The sequence below is a fragment of the Leucoraja erinacea genome, chromosome 1 (genome assembly GCF_028641065.1).
Source record: "Leucoraja erinacea ecotype New England chromosome 1, Leri_hhj_1, whole genome shotgun sequence".
Taxonomy (NCBI): Eukaryota; Metazoa; Chordata; class Chondrichthyes; order Rajiformes; family Rajidae; genus Leucoraja; species Leucoraja erinaceus.
In genome coordinates, this window is record NC_073377.1 from 165333630 (window position 1) to 165357611 (window position 23982).

The window sequence follows — 23982 nt, forward strand, 5'->3', positions numbered from 1 at the left end:
TGAGGTGTGCCAGGACCAGCCTCTCGAAGCACTTGGTGATGATGGGGGTAAGTGCAACTGGGCGGAAGTCGTTGAGGCTTGCCGCAGTGGAGTGTTTTGGCACTGGCACGATGGAGGTGGTTTTAAGGCATGTGGGAACAACTGCTTGTGCAAGTGACAGGTTGAAGATGTCAGTCCAGACGTCTGTCAGCTGCGCAGCACAGGCCCTGAGGATGCGCCCAGGGATGCCGTCAGGGCCAGCAGCCTTACGTGCATTAGTCCTACTCAGTGCCACGTATACGTCGTAGGGGGTGAGTGTGAGGGGTTGGTGATCGGCAGGTAGCACAGCCTTGATGGCTGTCTCTAGATTGTCCCTGTCGAAACGGCCATAGAAGTGATTAAGCTCCTCAAGGAAGGAGGCGTCGCTGGATGTGGGGGTGGTGTTGGTGGGTCTATAGTCCGTGATGGCCTGGATGCCTTGCCACATGCGTCGGGGGTCGGAGTTGTTGTTGAAGTGCTCCTCAATCCTGAGCTTATGGCAGTGCTTGGCCTTCCTGATGCCCCTCTTCAGGTTAGCCCTGGATGAACTGTAGGCTCGAGCATCGCCTGACCTGAAAGTGGTGTCCCGTGCTTTCAGCAGTAGCCTGACCTCGCTGTTCATCCATGGCTTCTGATTCGGGTATATGGTCACCTGTTTGAGGGAGGTGACACTATTGATGGTGGAGTTTATAAAGTCCAGAACAGAGGATGTCCGTGTGGGAGTCAAGGGTGGCCTGGGCTGCAAACGCCTTCCAGTCAGTGTTTCCAAAACACTGCTGAAGTGTGGAGTCCGCTTCCTCTGACCAGACTTTAACTGTCCTCACAGTGGATTTAACACGTCTGATGAGTGGGGAGTATTTAGGGAGCAGGAACAATGAGACGTGATCAGACTGACCAAGGTGGGGGAGGGGGGTGGCTTTGTAAGCTTCAGCCATGTTGGTGTAGACTTTGTCCAGTGTCTTGTCGACTCTAGTGGGGAAGGATACATGTTGGTGGAATTTGGGGAGTACAGTCTTCAGGTTGGAGTGATTGAAGTCACCCGCAACAATGAAGGCTGCCTCAGGGTTGTGCGTCTGTTGATTGCTAATGGCAGTATGCAGCTCTTTCATTGCAAGCTTGGCATTAGCATCAGGAGGGATATAGGCTGCAGTCACAACAGTGGAGGTGAACTCTCTGGGCAGATAGAACGGTCTGCATCTAACCAAGAGGAACTCAAGGTTAGCTGAGCAGTGACTCTCGATGATGGTGGAGTCCGTGCACCATGCTTTGTTTACATAAATGCACAGACCCCCACCTCTGGTCTTACCGGAGTCTGTTGTCCTGTCCGCTCGGAGTAAATGACGACCCGTTAGCTGGATGGGGCTGTCAGGAACGTCAGTGTTGAGCCAAGTTTCCGTGAAGATCAGGATGTTGCAGTCCTTGATCCGGTTGTGGGAGGTGATCCTTAGCCGGAGTTCGTCCATTTTGTTTGCCAGTGAGCGCACGTTGGTGAGAAAAAGGCTAGGAATCGCTGCCCTGTGTGGGGCTAGCTCTAACCTGGCCTTTGACCCACCTCTGCGTCCCCGGCGGTGCTTTCGTACGCGTCGCCATCTGTTGGTGCTTCCGGTCTGCCGAGCTGGCTTGGTGCGCGCTGGTGTTCTGCGGCTCCGTTGCTCCACGCCTCCGCTGCTCCGGTGGCATTCTCCAGCCCCGCGGCTCTGCTGGCGTTCTCCAGCCCCGCGGCTCCGCTGGCGGTCTCCAGCCCCGCGTTTCTGCTGGCGGTCTCCAGCCCCGCGGCTCTGCTGGCCGTCTCCAGCCCCGCGGCTTCGCTCGCGGTCTCCAGCCCCGCGGTCTCCAGCCCCGTGGCTCTGCTGGCGTTCTCCAGCCCCTCTGCTTTGCTGGCGGTCTCCAGCCCCGTGGATCCGCTGGCGGTCTCTAGCCCCACGGATCCGCTGTCTTTCTACAGCCCCGCGGCTTCGCTCGCGGTCTTCAGCCCCGCGGCTCTGCTGGCGTTCTCCAGCCCCAGGGCTCCGCTGGCTTTCTACAGCCCCGCTGCTCCGGTTTCTGTTGCTCTGACGAGCTCAGGAGCGAGACGGAGATTGCCCAGAAAGTTGCGATGTGCCCGCGCCGCCGCCATCTTGGGAACTGTCCCACGAGCATGCGACCTAAAGCCCGCAAGCGTGACCTAAAGCCCGCAGCCGCCTCGACGCCGTAAGCACGGAGGCCGACGGGTGTCGAGGCGGCTGCGGGCCGGCAGGCCGTTGCCGCGCGGAATTTTTGAACGAGGTCAGTTTTTCGGAGCCCCGCGCGATGTCGGGACCAGCTCCGCACAACTCCATACGGCTCCCCCGATTAAAGTGGGATCGGTCCCGCGAGGCCGTACAGCTCAAGCGACCACGTTAGGTCACGCTTGCCGCATGTAGTCGCATGCTCGTGTGACAGGCCCTTAACTCAAAGACACTTCAGGATTCCATTCCATTTTTCTCAGATCCATACTGTATGACCAAAAAAAAAAGCAAATCTATGTAAAATATTTAGCAAACCTTTGTTAAATAATTAGCAAAACTTTGACTTCCCAATAGTTCCCAATTTTATAGGATCAAGTTGGCATCCATAATTTAAGTGGAGGCTACTGTTGTTAGTTTTGATGGTAATTATTTTTGAAAGAATATAATAATAAGATTTATATTCTTGGAAAGTTAAGTTGTAGATAAGTGCAGAGCATAAGTGCATAAGTACATCTTGCCAGAGTGCATAATAGTGTCAGTGTAATGAGGCCAATTTTTATCCAGTTTTCATCCAAAGTCAAAATTACTTCCATTGTATGTATTTTACTTACCAAATTTTGCACAAAGTATTCTCAGTGTTGTAGATAAGAATGGTTGATGATACCTTATTTTCTTAAAATAAAATAAGAATATGCTTAATGTTCACGTCTACCCCTCTTGGTCTTGGAAATATCGTTGCTACGTTTATTTGCACCTTTTCTGTGGCCTCTGACAATATTTTTTTTTTTTTTAAAGTTCTTCAGAAAAGTGCCTTATGTGCAAATTCACCATTGGTTTTATCGTGATATTATTTCCTGAACCTTTTATCTCCTGTGGATTCATTCTGTAGGTCGTAGCTCGTGATGATGACCAAGGCCTGAACGGCCAGTTGACTTATACAATAGTTGATGGAAATGACGAAGGCGCGTTTACTCTGACATCCAGTGGGCAGTTGAGCCTAGCCGTGAGCCTCGATCGGGAAACAACAGCAGAGTTTGTACTGACTGTCATTGCTACAGATGCAGGTAAATGAACCAGACAGATCTGCATTCCAAACTCTGCTTCATGAATGTAAAATTAGTTTGAATATATGAAAACTGAAGGTAAATTCCTAAAACTGACAAGGCTGTCAGTTGCAGAATGAGGTACATAAGTTAGTAAGTCAAGTTTTAGTAACTCTGGAAGAGTCTATGTGTCGGGACAAGCGTGAATCAGATATACCTGATTCCTGTCCTTGATTCTCCAATGACTGACTGCCTGACTTTCTGGCAAAACTTCTGACAGAAAGTAGACTGATGTGAAATTTATTCTATGCTTAGTGAGAACTTCAAAATTTTCTTCCGTTATGCTAAAAGTAACCAAAGTTAAATACATTCAATTAATATGTCAAATCCAAGTAATTTAACTTAATCATTTCAGTGAAACGACGATGAGATTGTTATATTGTGGCACAACAATTAAGCGATTCACAGTGAACAATATTTTGCCTTGCTTACTTCATTAGGGTTTCTTCTGACAGCTGGCGATGTAGCTCCCATTAACATATTGGGAGTAAAGGGCCTGTCCCACTTACGTGTCCTTGGCACGCAAATTACACGACCTCGTAGTCACGTTGAGGTGCACGGGCATCGTGTGGCCGCGCGGGGGCCGGTCCCACTGAGAAATGCGGAGGGGTATGGAGTTGTGCGCGGCATCGCGCGGGGCTCCGAAATTTTTGTAGAGAACTAATTCTTTGCCCGCCAATGGCCTGTCGCGGAACTAACGGCCAAAGTGGGACAGGCCCAAGACCCTGGCCTGACGCAACATCCCACCTCCAACAGCAGCAGAAGCAGGCAAACGGCCTGGGGCTCACAGCCGTTGCGGTCCGGATCTGCCCCCACTTCTACTCGCAGAGCGGGGCCATGAAAATTGAAGATAGACACAAAATGCTGGAGTAACTCAGCGGGACCGGCAGCATCTCTGGCGAGAAGGAATGGGTGAAGTTTCGGGTCAAGACCCTTCTCTTCAGACTGAAGAAGAGTCTCGACACGAAACATCACCCATTGCTTCTCTCCAGAGATGCTGCCGGTCCCGCTGAGTTACTCCAGCATTTTGTGTCCATCTTCAAATGACGTCACGCGCTCCAGACGGCTGTGCGTACGCATGAAATCACGCGCGACCTTCGCGGGGTCACCGCGCCTCAACGCGACCACGAGGTCGCGTAATTAGCGTGCCAAGGACACGTAAGTGGGACAGGCCCTTAACTCTACATGTTACTGCTGCAGTGTGAAGTCTTGCCTGCCGCTATCAAATGGGGAATTACAATGTTCTGACTGCTCATTGGAAGAAATGGACATATGACATTGTTACAATTTTGCCTGCTGCTGGGTAGGATTCCCTGATGCTACAGAGAACCCTCTCTGGGATAGGAACAATGGGAAACTAAACTGATTGGTATAAATCAGTGTTTTGGTGTCAAGCAATCTTGGACTGCATTTATATATCTATTTATAAACTACATTTATATATCTGCCGCTGTTATATTCCAACGCACTCAACACACTGAATTTGATCACCACAAGATGGAACATGTAAGTGTGCACTGGAGCTGTACAAGCTAAATGACCTGTTGCCTGGTAATAGTCCTGTGCAGATGAAAACACAAAGCACGTAATTTTACTTTTCATCAATGGTTCGTTCCCACCTGGGATGATTTATCTGCAACTCTGCCAGTTTTAATATTTTGATGTTACATCAGACATGCTAGGAATTACCGGACAAACAAAGAGGACAGCTCATACTGTTTTACCTTTAATTAAGTTGGGAGTTATAATATTACAATAATGAAAATATTGACTACTCAATGCAAGCATCAAACTTAATTGCACTTTAACAGAGCCAGATGACAACTGAAGAAAACCTCAGTGATGTTCAGCTTTGGGATCATTATTGAAAATTATCCGAGCTTTTCCAACTATGCAATATTTATGTTTTAAATTTTGTGGCCCGCAATGTTATTTTCAGAAACAAATCTTATCTAATTTATTCCAGGTACATCCTGGAATGCATTTGAAACATCTTTCTCAAGCCTGTAACCACAATACCTTTGTGTGCCTCTTGTTTCCTGTATTTAATCTGCAACATTTATTTGATTGTCTCTCTCTTTTTCCATCCATGGTGTTTAACCACACGGTATATCTTCCCCAGGCGGGACCAATGTTAACAAATCAACTTATCACAAAAGGAAAAATTCTGCCAACAAGTTTAAAAAAAAAAAAGATGAGATCCTTGAGTTTGTTAGCAGAGAAATAAAGTACAAAAACAAGGAAGTTCTGCCAAAACGTTATCTAACATAGTGGATTGCAGCTGAATTATTTTGTGTATTTCTGGGTACCATGTTGTAGGAAAGGCATCCAAAGTGCAGAAGAAATTTGCTAGAATCGTACAATAGACGAGTGACTTTGGTTGTAGAGTTGTTCCCCTTCAAGCAGACAAAGTTGAGAGAAGAGTTGATAGAGATGTTCAAAAGTATGAAAGTTGTTGATAAAGATGGGAGAGGCATAAGTCTTGGTAATCAATTGGTACAGTTTTAAATGAAGAGTGGATGTACCAAACTAAAAAAGGAAAAAAAAACATTACATTGATTAGTTATCTGGAGATAATTCAATATTCATACAAAGATACCATATAGTTCTATATAACACAATCTTTCCATATCTAGCTCGGCATTTATCTAATTGGTGTCATGGCTCAAATAAACAGTCCATTTTTCCCAGATCTTCTCAAATTAATTATCCTTGACTCTCAAGGAATATGTCAATTTCTCCATATTAAGGAGTCTCGCACAATTTCTAACCACTGTTCCTGTTTTGGACGTTTTTCATTAAGCCACTGCCTGGTAATGGCCTTCTAGCTTGCTGTAAGCAAAGCTTTAATCAAACGTGCACCTTCTATTGTGCCCACTTCTAATTATAATTCTCAATTACAGCCTTTTATTTAGCTGGATCTGCTTGCAGCATTGAATTGCATTGTCATTTGGTGGAAATGTATAGAAACCTCGAAAATCCTTTTTTTGTTTTCTAATGGCGTTAAAGTAGCCTTGTCTTGTCACTCGCAGCCCATATCCTGCCTTGCAAAATGAGCTTCAGCAAACCTATTCTATTGATTCACTGCAAGATCATGCAGCTGCCAACATTTAATCTCACACCTGCAATCCGGAAAGCAAGTACAGTACAAGCACCACTCGTCTCGCTGTTGGAGAATGTGTCTGTTCAAAAATAGGGAGAACATGTAATCATGACAAATAGCAGAGCTTTTTCACTTGGGCAGAGAGATTCGTAAAGATGGTGGAGTGGAATTATGAGAGGGGATGGGTAGATGTGGAGACTATCCAGCTGTTCACTTGATATGTTTTTTCTCAGTGGCACTAATCCAAGTTGTTTGTTGCAGATAGACACAAAATGCTGGAGTAACTCAGCGGTGCAGACTTTGACAAAGGATCTCGACCCCAAACGTCATTACTTCTATCCAAAGATGCTGCCTGTCCTGCTGTTACTCCAGCATGTTGTGTCTACCTTGGGTGTAAACCAGCATCTGCAGTTCCTTCCCACACATTGTTTGGTGCAGAACTATAGTTGGATGCGGGAAACTGGTCGACAACTTGGAGAAATGCAAAGTTCAATCATAAGAGGTTAGATGGGATGAAATAAGAATTTAAAAAATGAGAGAAGTGATGAGTGGAGCTGATCTTTTCTGCTGTATGTTTTGACACATCTCTTCCCTTCTCAAAAAAATTCCCTTCTCACCTTAAACCCGTGCCCTCCAGCTTTAGCTGGGGAAAAGACTGGCTATTCAGGGTTTCCAGAGTTCCACCATTTCATGTGTAAGCCCTGCCCTGGTTTGTCTTACCAACATGCAACACCTTGTATTTACCTAAATTAAATTTGATCTGCCATTTCTTGATCCATTGGCATAATCGATCATGATTGCATTGCAATCTTAGACAACCTTCGTCACCATCAAAGGGCCTGTTTCCATGCTGTATGCCCCTATGACTCTAATTCTTGAATTACCAAACTTTTGCAGTTACATAGACTCCATGAGGCATTCAATGACAGAGCACAGTCACAAACTTTCATATGAAGAGTTATCTTGAAGCTTGGGACTTCCAAATTTGCACATGTGTGTGCAGGAATCTTGAATTTACAGGCAACTGACGGTTGTTCCACACAGATCCCGCCAGAATGTCTGTGTAAAAGCTGGACCACTTTTCTCAAGCAAAACCAAGCATCTGCTATTCAGTTATAGCATGCCACCTTGAACAGTCAGCCCATCACACATTGGCCTAGAAGCACATGAACCATAAGCATCACTTCAAATCGCACCCAGATCTTCTTTGAATGTTTCCATCTCCTATAAAAGTGCATGTGATTCATCTCGCCCTTCGAATTGTGGCTGCATTACAGATTCTCTGCACTGTTTCAGGAGTTGCTGTCTGCATTTAAACTCCACAATTTCCAATGCCTTCTTATCCCCGCATAAGAATAATTTCATTTTGTCACATGCTATTTAGACAGTTGTTTTAGCTGAAATAATATGCAGATGCTTCAGGGAGAATAAACGGTGCTTGCAAATGCAATCTGTCTTTGAGGCAGTCTGAAGGGAATGCACATTAACATTGTGAAGTGGTAAGAAACCTCAAGCATATGCTTCTTTGACAAAAGATTGAACAGAAGCCAGAGTGCTAGGATGATGGTTATTTTCAGTCTAAATATTGTTTAGATAGTTTTGGAAGTTGCATGTATTAAAGAAGCTGCGTAAGATCATGTCATGTGCTTCCTGATTTTATGTATCATTTTATCTATTCCGGTTGTTGTGTCTACTGTGTTAGATTGTAAGATAACAGTAACCTGTACAAAATGCAGTTTAGAATAGTGTAAATTTTGTTCAGATGTTCCTGCTGATATTGGAGCATGTGGCCAGAGAGATGTGCATGTCCGAATGCTTCTGTCAGTTTTAAACCCTGACAGGAAAATAGTACTTTCATCACTTCCAACTTAACTGTTTTTGAAATGATGTTCCTCCATTGGTATTCCATTAAGGTACACAATGTGTTTAAGAAGGAATTGCAGATGCTGGAAAATCGAAGGTACACAAAAAAGCTGGAGAAACTCAGCGGGTGCAGCAGCAACTATGTCGCGTAGATCTACCTTCGCTCCGTAGATGCTGCTGCACCCGCTGAGTTTCTCCAGCTTTTTTTTTAAGGTACACAATGTGTTTCTTTAGTAGCCATGTTGTTGCAATATCAGCATGAAAAGAAATTGACCACTTTTAAGGCACCTAGGAGAAAACTATTTCCTTGAAAGGTACAGAAGGGACTGAAAGTGATTTTTAAAAATTATAATTGAAATAACCTTTTTCCCTACCTCACACATTTTATTGTTGAATTTATCCTGAATAAATTATACAATTGCATCTTGCATTTCAGATTTTCGAAGAGATTTGACCATTTAATCCTCATATTTGTAACAGCCACTTATTTTTAGTTAATTCATGTATTTTTCTAAAGGGCCTGTCTAACTTAGGTGACTTTTTAGGCAAGTGCAGGAGACTATGCGCTCGCCTCATGGTTGCCACATGTTCGCTGGTCTGTCTCCTTCATGGTCGTGAGGAGTTCCCGCATTCTGGGAACTAGTCATGGCCTCAGTGTGGTCGCCTCAGTATGGTTGAAACATTTTCTGCAACCAAAAATCGGTCGCCATGGAGATAATCGATAATGCTGTAGTCCTCGGTGCAGTTGTAGTGGGGTCGCCATGTAGTTATGGGAAGTCGTAGGTAGTTTTACTCATAGAGACTGGTGAGTGTGGAATTCTCTGCCTCAGAGGGTGGTGGAGGCAGGTTCTCTGGATGCTTTCAAGAGAGAGCTGGATAGGAATTCTCTGCCTCAAAGGGCTAGATAGGGCTCTTAAAAATAGCGGAGTCAGGGGATATGTGGAGAAGGCAGGAACGGGGCACGGATTGGGGATGATCGGCCATGATCACATTGAATGGCGGTGCTGGCTCGAAGGGCCGAATGGCCTACTCCTGCACCTGTTGTCTATTGTCCTTTTGCGCTTCAAAGTTGTGCAGGGCACAGAACGCCTGACTGCACTGGTTAACTGTCATAGCAACAGCCTCAACTACAAACATTCTTTGGTGTGGAGCCAGACCAGGCAGACCTGTGCTGAGGTGTTAAACCTGTTAATTTCCCTGCATCAAGGAGGTGTGCCAGAATGACAGGTCGCTCTCCCCCCACTGTGAATCTCACCTTCTGTAGCCATGGGGATATGACTGTCTGGAGACTGAGTGGGACACGCATCTGGAGACTAGTGAGGCCCTTATCCTCCAGAAACGAATCCACTGGAGCATTCTGTAGGTTACTGGGAATCTCACCCTCCCATCAGGATAAGTTACTTGGAACCCCATCTTCCAGAGACTGGGTAAATGACTGGATATCTTGCCAACAGATATTTCCATTTCCCACAAAAAATCAGCACGGACTTTACGCATATTCCCAGTATGGACAAATAAGAAATTGGTAGTAATTGGCTTCACCGAGACTTTTACTGGAGCCCAAAATATCATCCAGCCAGATGGTTCAATCTTATCTTATCTGGCCTCCATCTTCTCCACCCCACTCTTCAAAGTATGCTTATTCTTCATCTTTCCAACAGAAATAGACTATCTTCCACAGTCCTCTAACCAGTAGCTACATCCAGTTGCCCAGTTTGCATGCGCTATCTGGCAACTGCTTGCAATTCTGACATAGACATTAAAAATGCTAATTGAATAGATATGCCATTTATTGTCACTATACATGTACAATGCGATTACATGTATAGTGACAATGGTGGTACCAATGGATAGAATATGCCACACAAGTAAAGTTAATATTTCTTTGGACTGCAGCTCATCCCTCTCTGATCTGTGGAGGGCAGGGAGACCTCTGAAAAGAAACACTACAATATTTTTGAAGTATTCTTGTAAGTTAAGGGGTGAGGTTGGTTGGTGTCCCAAGACTCCTTGACATACTCAGCAGTGCATTATATTAGCTACCCTTACTAGGACTAGACTGGGACTTTATTCCCTGGAGTGCAGGGCATTGGGGACTGATCTTAGAGATGTGTATTAAACCATGAGGGGAATAGTTAGGGTGAATGCACAGTGCCTTTTTCCCCAGAATAGAAGAATCGAGAACTAAGGTAATAGCTTTAAATTGAGAGGGGAAAGATAGGAGGTGCAGGTTTTGTTTCGTTTTGCCGAACACCTCCGTTCGGTCCGCATTAACCGACCTGATCTCCCGGTGGCTCAGCACTTCAACTCCTCCTCCCATTCCAAATCCGACCTCTCTGTCCTGGGTCTCCTCCATGGCCAGAGTGAGCACCACTGGAAATTGGAGGAGCAGCACCACATATTCCGCTTGGGCAGTCTGCACCCTAGCGGCCATAAACATTGAATTCTCCAATTTCCGGTAGCCCTTGCTGTCTCCTCCCCTTCTCAGCTCTCCCTCGGCCCTCGGGCTCCTCCTCTTCCTTTTTCCTTTCTTCTCCCCGCTGATAGGAACCTGAGGGTCAACTTTTTCACACATGGTTACATGGAATGAGTTACCAGACAAAGTAATTGAGGCAGGTAGAATAATAACATTTAAAATACATTTGGACAGGTACTTGAATAGGAGAGGTTTAGAGAGTTCCAAACACAGGCAAATGGGACGGTCTTACAAGGGGCATCTCGGTTGACATGGATGTTGGGCAGAAAGACTGCTGAATGACGCTGTGACACCACTCACATTTAATGTAGAAAATTAAAATCACATGGAAACACTATCACATAGAGCAAAGGGCAATTTCATACAATGTTTGTGCAATATTTTATTTTCTGAATAAGCACAAATTCTATTTATATTTCCGTCATGCAACAAACAGGAATCTAGATGTCCTTTAAGACATTTGTTGACAATGCACAGCTGTTACTGAATGTAAAATCTAATATTAACAATTAAATGACTGGTGATTTGTTCCTTTATGGTGTATTTATCATACAACAGTGTAGTTGGAAAACAAGTTCCATATTTTTTTTAATGAGTATGACTGAACCAACATATCTGAATTAAATCAATTCTGTTTTCCACTTCATGCATGGTCAAGTTTGGTAAAAGATATCATGCCTGAAGATCATATTAAACAGGGGAATATTTTTCCTTCATCCTGATTGTCAATGATTTCAATCATTGAATGTTATCGGATCACCAACTTCTCTCTAAAGAGCAGCTTTAAACTTTAAACAATTAACAATTGCAAAGTGTTACCATTATCATTCTTTTATCTACTGTTCAAAGTGGAACTGACTGACATACAAAGGTTTGATTTGCTGCCTTCGCTAGGATGATTTTCAACCCGTGTGCCATAACTATGCATTTGATTATCTGTGCTAATTATCCAGCGTACTGGTAAATGCAGGGAAAAGATTTATTGGGTTGACAAGCTTTTGCAACAAAGCAGCTGCTGAAGCAGAGAGGCAGACCGGTTCAAGAATTCAGAGTTATTCTATTGATATGACTAACTGGAGCACGTTAACAGAGTGTTTTCATTATTCTCGTGAAGTTTTCAGTCTTGGCACAGTAGCTGCGATCAATTCTCTGACTCAGAGGTTTGTGAGTTCAATCCCACCGCTGAGATCTGTTTATATAATGTAGGATTACAGTCCATTGTGTCGCCAATGGAAAGAAGCATTGTCTTTTGGATAGGATCTTATATTATGACCCTGCTCATGAGCTAAATATTCATGCATCATCTGTCTTGCTAGTAGCAGCAGTGCATTTTACTCCGCTCTGCAATTTTGTTCCAGTGAATTCAATGGGACTGAATTTCAGAGGGAGATGCCACATGCTGTTGATTAGCACTGCCAAGTGCGGATGAGTTTCTAAGTAGTCTTCCCCCGCCAATTCAAATGAATCCTGAAGAAGTATAAATCAAATCAGAACTAATATTAAGCTTCTGACAAAATATGACCAGCATTGTGCGATATAGAAAAACGCCTGGCAAAATTAGACATCTGGTGCTGTGATAACCTTATAGATGAGTGCTTAGATATTGTATTGCTTACTATCATTGTCCAATGTTGTTTAATTCAATGATAAATTCAAGAGAGAATATTAACACGCAGATTACCAAGTCCACCATTTCATTTTCGGGACCCCTGTATGTCTGATACATAACATGCAGGAAAACTTAGTTACGCAGAGGTGTTTCCAACAGCATTTAAAATGGACGTCCTTTGACAAATTCCAGACACTGCCTGGAATTTAACTAACGTGGGTTTTCTTTACATTATTTAGTTCCCTGGCTCTTTGGACCCTAAAACAAACCAAATGGTCGCTGGCTGCTGAATGAAGATTCAGTAACATATTTCCATCACTTGGTCCAATCAACAACATTTAAAGATATATGAAGCTTAGTTTCCAACTGGACTGTTGATAGTGAAATGCAACATAATCTGTGCAATTGGAGCCATTGAATTGTTAATATAATAATCACACATTATTACTATTTAACAGTTTTGTGAGCAAAATAATTATTTTAACTGTACAAACTTTAGCTGTGGAATGGGGGTACGTAGTACTTGGTTAACATAGCCAAGGTTAGTAATTGTGTTATGCATACAAGACAGAACAGACCACATCTTTACATTTTACTCTGTTTCTGCCAGGTTTGACAACCAATGCTTTCAATTTTTTTTTGTGTCAAATCTTTTGGCCATATCTTTATATTTATGCACAATTGAATGTAAACCAGCATCATTCTTTTCCATAATATTTTAGTTAAATGGTTTTCGTGGAAGCAAAACATTTTCCCTTGTTTTAAATTCAGCTGTCTAAGAAGGCTACCAAAAAAGGAATGCTGAATGCTTTCCCAAGCATGTTATTCATTAGCAAGCAGCCCAGGGATTGTGCTAGCATTTAGCCCCTTGTTTGTACAAGGACTTAAACTGCTTGTTTTGAATTCATTCAGCTGAATTTCAAATGAGCAATTGGAATGAGAAGGTGCACCAGTTTTTTGTTTCTTGCTCTTGACTGTTTAATATTACACATCTAACCCTCCAACCAAAAAGAGTTGGCCATCCATACTCACAATAAAATCTAAAACAAAATCGCCTCGGCAAATATGGTGGAAGTGTTCGTCAATATCAATGGGAAACATTGTTGGTGTATTTCAAGATATCACCTGTATCATGCAATTATGATAAAGGGATGCAAAATGTTTGGTTAGTAAACTGGATTGTGCAGTAGATAAGAATGAAATGTTCCCTATTCACAATTGAAGTTACAAAGGCCGTATTATATATGTTGCTCTCTTTTTGACATTGACTATGGTAGACTTGGATGAAGAAGTTCAAAAGCCATGGTACAAATACTTCTCAAAGACACAGGAGCGAGCAAGTACCATTCGTTTTTTTTCCCATCGTTCAGCCTCCGTGGGAGAAAGCTGTATTTATTTAATTAAATTCATCACTTTAATACTGTAAGCACACATACCTCGTCCACAACACGGCCCCATTCATTTGCTATTTGATCAAAACTGGTCTGGTTGCGAGGCAACTCATTCACATCAACAAACGGCCCACAGGACCATCTGCTTGTTCATCATCCAGAATATCAGGCAAAAAATATGTGTTTAATCTCCACGTCATTTAAAGGGAGTTTATTCTCAATAGGGACTGCTTAACCTTCACGCATCAGTGGTGGTAACCGCACATTAGTACAGCACATGGTTAATCCCTATTTTTTAAGGACCATGATCATTAAATGAGAGAAATAGTTCAACATTGTGGATCGGAGACAGAGAAAGATTTAATTTTAATCACAGCGGACAATTAACAAGTGACTCTTCAATTTTAGCCTATTTGTTGGAATAATCTCATCTCCCACAGGAACACAAGAAAAAAAGAGCAGGAGCAGGACTCAAGCCTGCCCTGCCATTCACTGTGATCATGGCTGATTCAAGCAGCTGATATTCTTCTTCTGTGCCAGTTTCCCAACACCCTTAATCCAAAGTGTTTAAGAAGGAACTGCAGATGCTGGAGAATCGAAGGTACACAAAAAAGTTGGAGAAACTCAGCGGGTGCAGCAGCATCTATGGAGCGAAGGAAATAGGCAACGTTTCGGGCCCAAAACCCGAAAGAAATTGGCCGAATGCCGAAGGAAATAGGCAACGTTTCGGGCCGAAACCCTTGCGGGTTTTGGCCCGAAACGTTGCCTATTTCCTTCGCTCCATAGATGCTGCTGCACCCGCTGAGTTTCTCCAGCTTTTTTGTGTACCCTTAATCCAAATATCGATCACTACTTTAAATATGTCAAATGATCTGGCTTTTGTTTTCTCAGTTTTACACGATGCTCTCCTTATTTTGTGGCTGTGTCCCCTCGTTCTTACTCTCCCACTATTGGCAAAATCTCAACACCTACCGAGTCAAGCCCCTTTGGAATCTTAATTGTTTGAATAAAATCACCTCTCATTCTTTTAAACTCAAGGAATATGAACCCAAACTGTCTAGTCACTCTTTTTGGGACCTCTCTCACACCTCAGGAATTAGTCTGGTGAATCTCATTTTCATTACCTGCCATGCCCCTGTATATTTTTTATAGAAAAGGTGACCAAAACTGTGTACAGAATTCTCTATGTGGCATTCCTGATACTTTGCACTGTAACGAAACATACTATTCTTAAATTAATATCACTTTATAATAAAGATTAAAATGCCATGTACTTTCTTAACTACTTATTGAATCAACTTTTTGTGATTTGTGCACTAGAATAGGGGGTCATAAAGCTGTACAGTACAGAAACAGGCCCTTTGGCCCACCTTGACCATGCCGACCAAGTTGGCATATTGGGATAATCCCATTTGACCCATATTGGTCTAAATCCCAGCTATTTACATATCTCTCCAAAATCATATTCATATCTGCTTCTATAGATTCCCTTGGCAGTTCATTCCAGATATAGAATACCATTTGAATGAAAAAGTTGACCCCTGATCTCCCTCTTAAATCTCTTTTCTCACATCTTAAGCTATGCCCCGTAGTTTTAAAGTCCTCTGCCATACAGAAAATGGCAAGCATACGCATTATATAAGCCCTTCATGATATTCTACACCTCAAAAGGATCATGGTCATAAGTTCTAGGAGCAGAATTAGGCCATTCGGCCCATCTAGTCTACTCCGCCATTCAATCATGGATGATCTATCTTTTCCCTCTCAACCCCATCTCCTGCCTTCTCCGCATAACCCCTGACACCCGTACTAATCAACAATCTATCTATCTCTGCCTTAAAAATATCCATTGACGGCCTCCACAGCCTTCTGTGGCAATGAATTCTACATATTCATCTCCATTTATCTAAGGAAATTCCTCCTCATCTTTCTAAAGGAAGGTATTTTAATTATGAGGTAATGACATTTGGTCCTAGACTCTCCCACTAGTGAAAACATCCTCTCCATATCCACTCTATCCAGACCTTTCACTATTCGGTAAATTTCAATGAGGTCCCCCCCCCTAATCCTTCTAAACTCCAGCAAGTAGAAGCCCAGTGCTGTCAAACGCTCATCGTATGTTAACCCACTCATTCCTGGGATCATTCTCGTAAACCTCCTCTGGACCCTCTCCAGTGCCAGCACACCCTTCCTCAGATATTGGGCCTAAAATTGCTCACAACACTCCAAATGCGGTCTAACCAGGGCCTAATAGAGCCTCAGCATTACATCCCAGCTTTTGTATTCTAGTTCTCTCAAGATAAATGCTAGCATTGCATTGTCCCTCCTTACTACCGATTCAACTTGCAAATTAACCGTTTAGGAATCCTGCACCAGCACCGCCCAAGTCCTTTTGCACCTCCGATTTCCGAATTCTCTCCCCATTTAGCAAATAGTCACCCCTCAACCTCCCGCACTCCAGAGAGAAAGGTCACAGCCACACCGACCACTTTCTCTCACTCATGCCAGCAAGCCCAGTTAACATCCTGGTGAATCTCTTCTGCACCCTTTCCAACCTCCTTCACTGTGTAAGGTGAAGAGGGATATTGGCCAAAGGCAGGTAAATGGGACCAGCTTAGATGGGGCATCATGGTCAGCATGGACAGATTAGGCCGAAGGGCTTGTTTTGTATGACTCTAAGATTCAGTGGCTACATGACCTGAATTGTGCACCGTGCTCCAAGTGTGGTGGCATCAATAATTTGGACAGCTGCATCACGATGTACAGCTTTTGTGGGGCAATTATGTTCCCAGCATCCCACAAGGTCTGAGGATAGACTTAGTCAGGCTCTGGTGATTTATCACATTTATTTGTTTGAAATCCAAAAATATATCCTCTTTGTGTTTTAAATCCATAAAAATATTAGGCCCTCACATATCTTATCTATGTGATAGCTAGTTTTCAATGTGATAGCCACCATGCGAGTACCCTACCTCCTCGTCCATACCTCCCTGATCCCCTTACCACAAGGGCCCACATCTAACTCCCTCTTACACATTTCGTCCAATACCGTTCTGCGTTATGCATCAGCCACTTTTGTGATACCTTATCTAATATCTTTTGAGATCTAAACACACTACAGCTCAGGTTTTCCTCTTATCAATTCTCCCCGTCACATTCTGAAGAAGGGTTTTGGCCCGAAACGTTGCCTATTTCCTTCGCTCCGTAGGTACTGCTGCACCCGCTGAGTTTCTCCAGCACTTTTGTCTACCTCCCTGTCACATTATCGTGTTTTAAACTTCCAGAAAACTGTTGATTAGGTTTGATTATTTTCATCTTCCCTACTTAATTAATTATTTCCCTCTTTGATTATTGATGTAGGCATCTTGCCAACAATAGATGTTCAACTAATTGGCCTGTGGTTCTCCCCCTCTATCTTTCTCCCTTTTGAACAAGGGCAGTCACATTGGCTGGTTCACAATTTTCTGGCGCCATCTCAGAATTTTGAAAGTTTAAAAGAAAAATCAAACAAAGGTCCACTAACTCTGCAGCCACATCCTTTCACAAACCCTTGGGTGGAGACCAAATGTCTAGGAAGGAAGTGCAGATGGCGATTTAAACCAAAGATAGACACAAAATGCTGGAGTAACTCAGCGGGACCGGCAGCATCTCTGGAGAGAAGGAATGGGTGACGTTTCAGGTCAAGACCTTTTTTCAGTCTATCTTGGGTGTAGACCATTGGATTATGACCATTTTTTTTACTTGTATTCCCATCAGTTTCTCTAATACGTTATCCTGTGTTATTGGTATATTTAAAAGCTCCTCTTTGTTATTTAGAATTCAAGGGCCTGTCCCACTTATATGCGATTGCGTGCGTTTGGCGCGACCAACCGGAAGCGGAGGTTGCGCGAAGTTCACGCTAAGTTTGTGCGTGACGTCATTTACGCATAAAAAGGGGGGTTGTTGGCTGCTATTCCATGATCATCATGCAACAGCAACAGAGACTTCCGTTAGCAGCAGCCCTCATGCTTACAAATCGGCTGGGCAGGAGGCGGGCCGACTGAATTTGGGTGTCGCACGGTGTCAGGTGGTGACGTCATCACGCAATGCTAGGCCGGGCGGTGATGTCATTACGTAATGCCACGCGCTAGGCGTACGCCGTTAAGATGCAGCGTACACCGTCAAGACGCTGCATACGACGTCAAGACGCTGCGTACAACTGTAATGCGCACGCCGGCCGACAGGCCTTTGGCGCGCAAAGATTTCGGTCACTGCAGGAATTTCAGAGCCCCGCGCGATGTCGGGACCAGCCCCGCACAACTCCTCCGCGCTTCTAAGTGGGACCAGCCCCGCGCGGCCATATGGTGCCCGTACGCCTCAAGAGACCACGTGGTCGCATAATTTGCGAGTCAAGGTCGCGTAAGTGGGAAAGGCCCTTTAAGGATATTCGCACAGTCCACCATAGTAATAACTGATGCAAAATGATTGATTTAGCAAGGTTGCAATGTCTTTGTTTCCTGTTGTTAATTCACCAGCCTCGTCCTTTTAGGATCCCACACTAACCATAACCACATATTTCCTATTTATATCTCCATTGAAACTTGTTTTTGTTTTGATATTGAGCACAGGTTTTCTCTCCAAACCAATTGTATCTCCTGTTGTGAGCTTTTTTAATCTTCTTCTGATCAAGCCAGGCCTCTAGCCTACCACCATCCCTTCTCGCCTGGTTTGCCCTTCTTCCAATTTAATAATATTCTTGACTTCCTTTATTAACCACAAACTCTTTTATGGAATCCCGCTTTCTAATTGGGATGTTCCCACTGAACATTATGGACCAACTGTTTGAATATCCATCTATTGTTGAACATTCATGTATTGAGGCACTGAGCATTTGTTGATCTGTCTCTCAGCTTAGTGTGCCTTTGACACCTTCATGCTATTATAATTATACTTATTCAAACTCAAGGTTTTAATCCTGTGGTGTTCACCCTCTATTTGCATCTGGATCAGGGGCGGATTAAGGCTCACTGGTGCCCTAAGCACTGACCAATCTTGGTGCCCCCCTCCTTTACACACTGATCCAGTCCATTTTAGTTGTTGACATGTCTGACCAGATATACAATGCATGTTGCAGCGGTACAAAAATGTATTCATATGATAACACAATATACTGTACAAACTAAGCCAAGCTTGGGCTACATAAAGTTCTACAAAAATGCAATACAACATCTATTTTAATATTTCACAAGTTAAATGTATCAAAGTTCCAATATTCATGACCTGAAAGGCATTTTTCTACATTTCATTTTTGCAAAATCACTGATAACATCCTCGAAATTAATACTTCTCAGAATGCCTGCTTGAATTATTAATATACACAGTGAGTCGAGTCTTTCTTGAAGCATAACTGATCTATTTGGGTTTTGTATACGTTTCAGTTGTGAGAAAGACCTCTCTGTTGTGCAGTTGGTGACCATTAATGTTAAAAATATTCTTAAGGCAATTTCAACATTTGGAAAGGCACTCTCTAGTTTGTCTTCTGTATGTGTGTTGTAAAGTTCCATGTGAGTGAAAGATGTTTTCTTGGTTGTTTTAAACTTATGAAGAACATATGAATGGAACTGCTGAAGCTCTGTAGACAAAGTGTTGTTCATGTCACCTGGATAAACATCAATGAGTGTCTGACAAGTCTTTGAGTAACTTTCACTTCCTGATAATTGGGAATTAGCACCTTGTTGGGTGGCATTAGGAACATGTGTCAGACAAGAGAATCTGTCTGCTATTTCAGTGTAACACGTTTCGTCTCCTCATTTCCGTTTCTAACTTTTCAACAATTACATAAAAAGTGGAGATACGGAATTTTTTTACAAATCTTCATTCGTTTTTTTTTCTTTTCACCCTTTTCCCAACTTTGTGGTGCCCCCTTTGGCCCTGGTGCCCTAAGCACGTGCTTAGTCTGCTTGATGGTTAATCCGCCCCTGATCTGGATGCTATCATATTATGAACACAAACACTTTTGGGATCTTTAACCAAGTCAAGTCAAGTCAAGTTTATTTGTCACATACACATATGAGATGTGCACAAGGGACCACAAGGTCTCTTTATTAATCCTACCTCACTGCGCATGCACAAGTCTAAAAACCCCGTTTCGATCACTGAAGGCAAGCAAGCCATATATCTTCTTTGCCACCATATCCACGTGTGTTGTTACTTTCAGGGAGGTATGGACTTGCATTGTCGACCTCTGCCCTGCGGTCACAAAGGCAGTAAAATTTGCCTTTGCAGTAAAAATACCTAAAATTCTATTGCAAAGTTATGAGTTGAAGAATTTGCTTGATAAGGCCCTTCAGTAAAAAGTCAAACTCATAAAATGCAGCAATTGTGGTTATATAGCAAGAGTAACTCCTTAGTGTTCCGCAGTGGACATCAGGGTGGCTCAGCAAGTAGAGCTGTTGTGGAGTTTGTACATTCTCCCTGTGAACGTGTGGGTTTCCTCTGTGTACTCCGCGTTCCTCCCGTACCCCAAAGTCATGTGGGTTTGAAGGTTAGTCGGTTGCTGTAAATTTCTCCCAGTGCTTCGGGAGGGTGCTAAACATAGAACTAGTGTGAACGGGTAATCGATGGTCAACATGGACTCAGTGGCGGGCCAAAGGGCTTGATTTCATGCTGCGTCAATCAATCAATCAATCAATCAATCATTAACAGCAAAGGTAGGCGCAAAATGCTTGAGTAACTCAGCGGGACAGGCAGCACCTCTGGATGGAAGGAATGGGTGACGTTTTTGGTCGAGACCCTTCTTCTGACCACCATTAAAAGCATATAAGATTGAAACATATAGGATTGTTAAGGGCTTGGGCACGCCTGAGGCAGGAAACATGTTCCCGATGTTGGGGGAGTCCAGAACGAGGGGCCACAGCTTAAGAATAAGGAGTAAGCCACTTAAAATGGAGACTTTTTCTCACAGAGAGTGGTGAGTCTGTGGAATTCTCTGCCTCAGTGGAGGCCGGTTCTCTGGATACTTTCGAGAGAGAGCTAGATAGGGCTCTTAAGATAGCAGTCAGGGGATATGGGGAGAAGACAGGAACGGGGTACTGATTGGGGATGATCAGCCATGATCACATTGAATGGCGGTGCTGGCTCAAAGGGCCAAATGGCCTACTCCTGTACATATTGTCTATTGTCATATTAACAGATTTCTGTGACCAGTGAGCTTCCCAAAGTAAGGTAAGAGCTTAATGGGAACTGAGGAAGTGACAGGCAGATCTGCCACTAAATACTAGACTTGATTGATGTGCTTGTCCCATTTGCCTGTGTTTGACCCCTATCGGTCTCAACTTTTCCTATCCATGTATCTGTCATAACTATTACTACAATGCAATATCAAAATGCACTGCCATCATTTTTGTTTCTCCAGAAATCGTCTTGAATTCAAGCGTTGCATATTTTGTGGACATGTACAGACTTTTTGCGTTAACTCCCAGACAATGTCTGTAATAAGAGATTGATGTTTGAGGAATATCTATGTACTTGTCACAAGTGATCGGCCAACACAGGCCTTATCAGCGGCAGGCGGCTGCTTCATATAAAAAAAAATCTTGGACATGAATCAGAAGATCAAGATGCTTCAATCTGATTAGCTGCAAGTGGGATGTGAAGAGATGACATCTTAATTTGTGCTCTAAAATCAATCTCCGTAAAGTATAATGGTGAGGGTAACGATGATCACAATGTTCCCAATGTTGGGCGAGTCCAGAACCAGGGGCCACAGTCTTAGAATAAAGGGGAGGTCATTTAAGACTGAGGTGAGAAAATACTTTTTCACCCAGAGAGTTGTGAATTTACGGAATTCCCTGCTACAGAGGGAAGTGGAGGCCAAATCACTGGATGGATTTAAGAGAGAGTTGGATGGAGCTCTAGGGGCTAGTGGAGTCAAGGGATATAGGGAGAAGGCAGGCACAGTTTATTGATAGGGGACGATCAGCCATGATCACAATGAATGGCGGTGCTGGCTTGAAGGGCCAAATGGCCTCCTCCTGCACCTATTTTCTATGTTTCTATGATCCTCGGGTTAATAACCTTAACTTGCAAAATATGTCTCGAGATGTTGGGCCCACTTATCCAACATGCATAAATTGCAAGTAAAATCATGGTATGCAGTTTTTGAAGCACTTGGGTTCTGTTCCCAATGAGGCTTTGCCCTTGGGAAATTGGACCATGTACTTTTGGGCTTAATTCATTCTAACATGAGAATTATTCCCCTGTTGCTGTTGGTGGCATGTGACAACGTCATTATTTCTTTTCCGACAGAAATGGACTCAAAAGGTGCGTTATTGTACCTGCCTCAACTACCTTCTCTGGCAGCTCGTCCCATAAAACGAGTATGAGGCAGCTGCCATAACAGCGTTTTAAAAATACTTGGACAGGTACATGGATATGATAGAGAGATAAGGGCCTAAATGAGACTAGCTCAGAAAGGGCAACCTTGGACAGCATGGATGAAGTGGGCTGAATGGCCTGTTTCTCTGCTGTATGCCTTTATATGAATCTAAAAATGATATTGCAATGCTGACCAACTTATTCACACACTTCCATGTTTCTTGTTTAACTATCAATGAAAAATGATGGTCCTAGGTTACACCTTTTGTGTCCATTCTAATCAATAGTATTTTTGTAAGCATCCGGGTTTAGGATTATCGAAGTAAAACAAGCTGTTGCAAGAGGACAATGTATTTGAAATTAACTTTTGTCCCATTTAGTACATGCTTGCAACATAGAATGCTGTATTCAGATTCAGATTCAGATTCAATTTTAATTGTCATTGTCAGTGTACAGTACAGAGACAACAAAATGCATTTAGCATCTCCCTGAAAGAGCGACATAGCACAAGATTTGAATAAATAATAATAAGTGTCCGGGGTGGGGGGTGGTGATTGGCAGTCACCAAGGTACGTTGTTGAGTAGAGTGACAGCCGCCGGAAAGAAGCTGTTCCTCGACCTGCTGGTTCGGCAACGGAGAGACCTGTAGCGCCTCCCGGATGGTAGGAGGGTAAACAGTCCATGGTTGGGGTGAGAGCAGTCCTTGGCGATGCTGAGCGCCCTCCGCAGACAGTGCTTGCTTTGGACAGACTCAATGGAGGGGAGCGAGGAACCGGTGATGCGTTGGGCAATTTTCACCACCCTCTGCAATGCCTTCCGGTCGGAAACATGGTATTCCCATTCCATTTCAATTAATCAATAAATAAAAAATAAATGATTGCCATTACAGAATGTGCCAATGTTCCCAGCCAAAATGTTTTACATATTTGCATGCTAATCGCAGTGCAATTTGTGGAGATACTTTTGCCATGCTCATCTACTTAATAACAAGCCATACTCCAAAAAATACATTTTGGAACTGTTTTGGCAAGATGCTAACACATTGTATAAATGCAAGCATTTTTGTGACCTGTGCTTTATTAGATGGGGAATTTTGCTAGCTCAAAAGGACACTATCATGTTGGCCTTGGAACAATAATAATATTCAAATGACTAGAAAATATAAATCATTATTTAACGCTAATTTTATGCCGTTATTAAATAAATTGAACGTGTTGATTAAATTCTGGAAAATGCTCCCGTTGTCATTAATAGGCAGAATAAATGCTATAAAAATGATTTTTTTTTTTACCACAAATATTATACCTATTTCAATCTATACCGTTATATATATCAACATTTTTTTTCAAAAAACTAGATTCTAATATTACCAACTTTATTTGGGACTATAGATCAAATAGAATTCAAAGAAAACATCTGTGTAAACCCATAGAGGAACTTTCACTTCCGAACTTTTTGTATTATTATTGGGCAGTGCATATTAAGAATATAATTTATTGGTTGGACAGCTCTTCCCAACAGACAGAATGGATAAGAATGGAGAAAGAGGATTGTTCGCCGTGTGATATAGGAATGATCCTCTTCTCCCCGATAAAACTGAACAATACAATATATAGGAATAATCCAATCATCCATAATATAATAAGAATTTGGAAACAAATAAAATCAACTTTAAAATTAAGAAACCTATCAGTGTTAACGCCAATAGTGTTTAATTCTTCATTTAAACATAGAAACGTAGAAATTAGGTGCAGGAGTAGGCCATTCGACCCTTCGAGCCTGCACCGCCATTCAATATGATCATGGCTGATCATCCAACTCAGTATTCCGTACCTGCCTTCTCTCCATACCCTCTGA

General features: G+C 43.0%; 1 protein-coding gene across 1 annotated transcript in view; it reads left to right on the forward strand.

Moving 5' to 3' along the window:
• Positions 1 to 23982, forward strand: part of fat4 (FAT atypical cadherin 4) — a 366482-nt gene that overhangs the window by 215854 nt on the left and 126646 nt on the right. The window contains exon 7 of the mRNA XM_055647477.1: positions 3115 to 3289. Coding sequence (XP_055503452.1) covers positions 3115 to 3289 — 175 coding nt within the window. The remainder of the gene's footprint in view (positions 1 to 3114; positions 3290 to 23982) is intronic.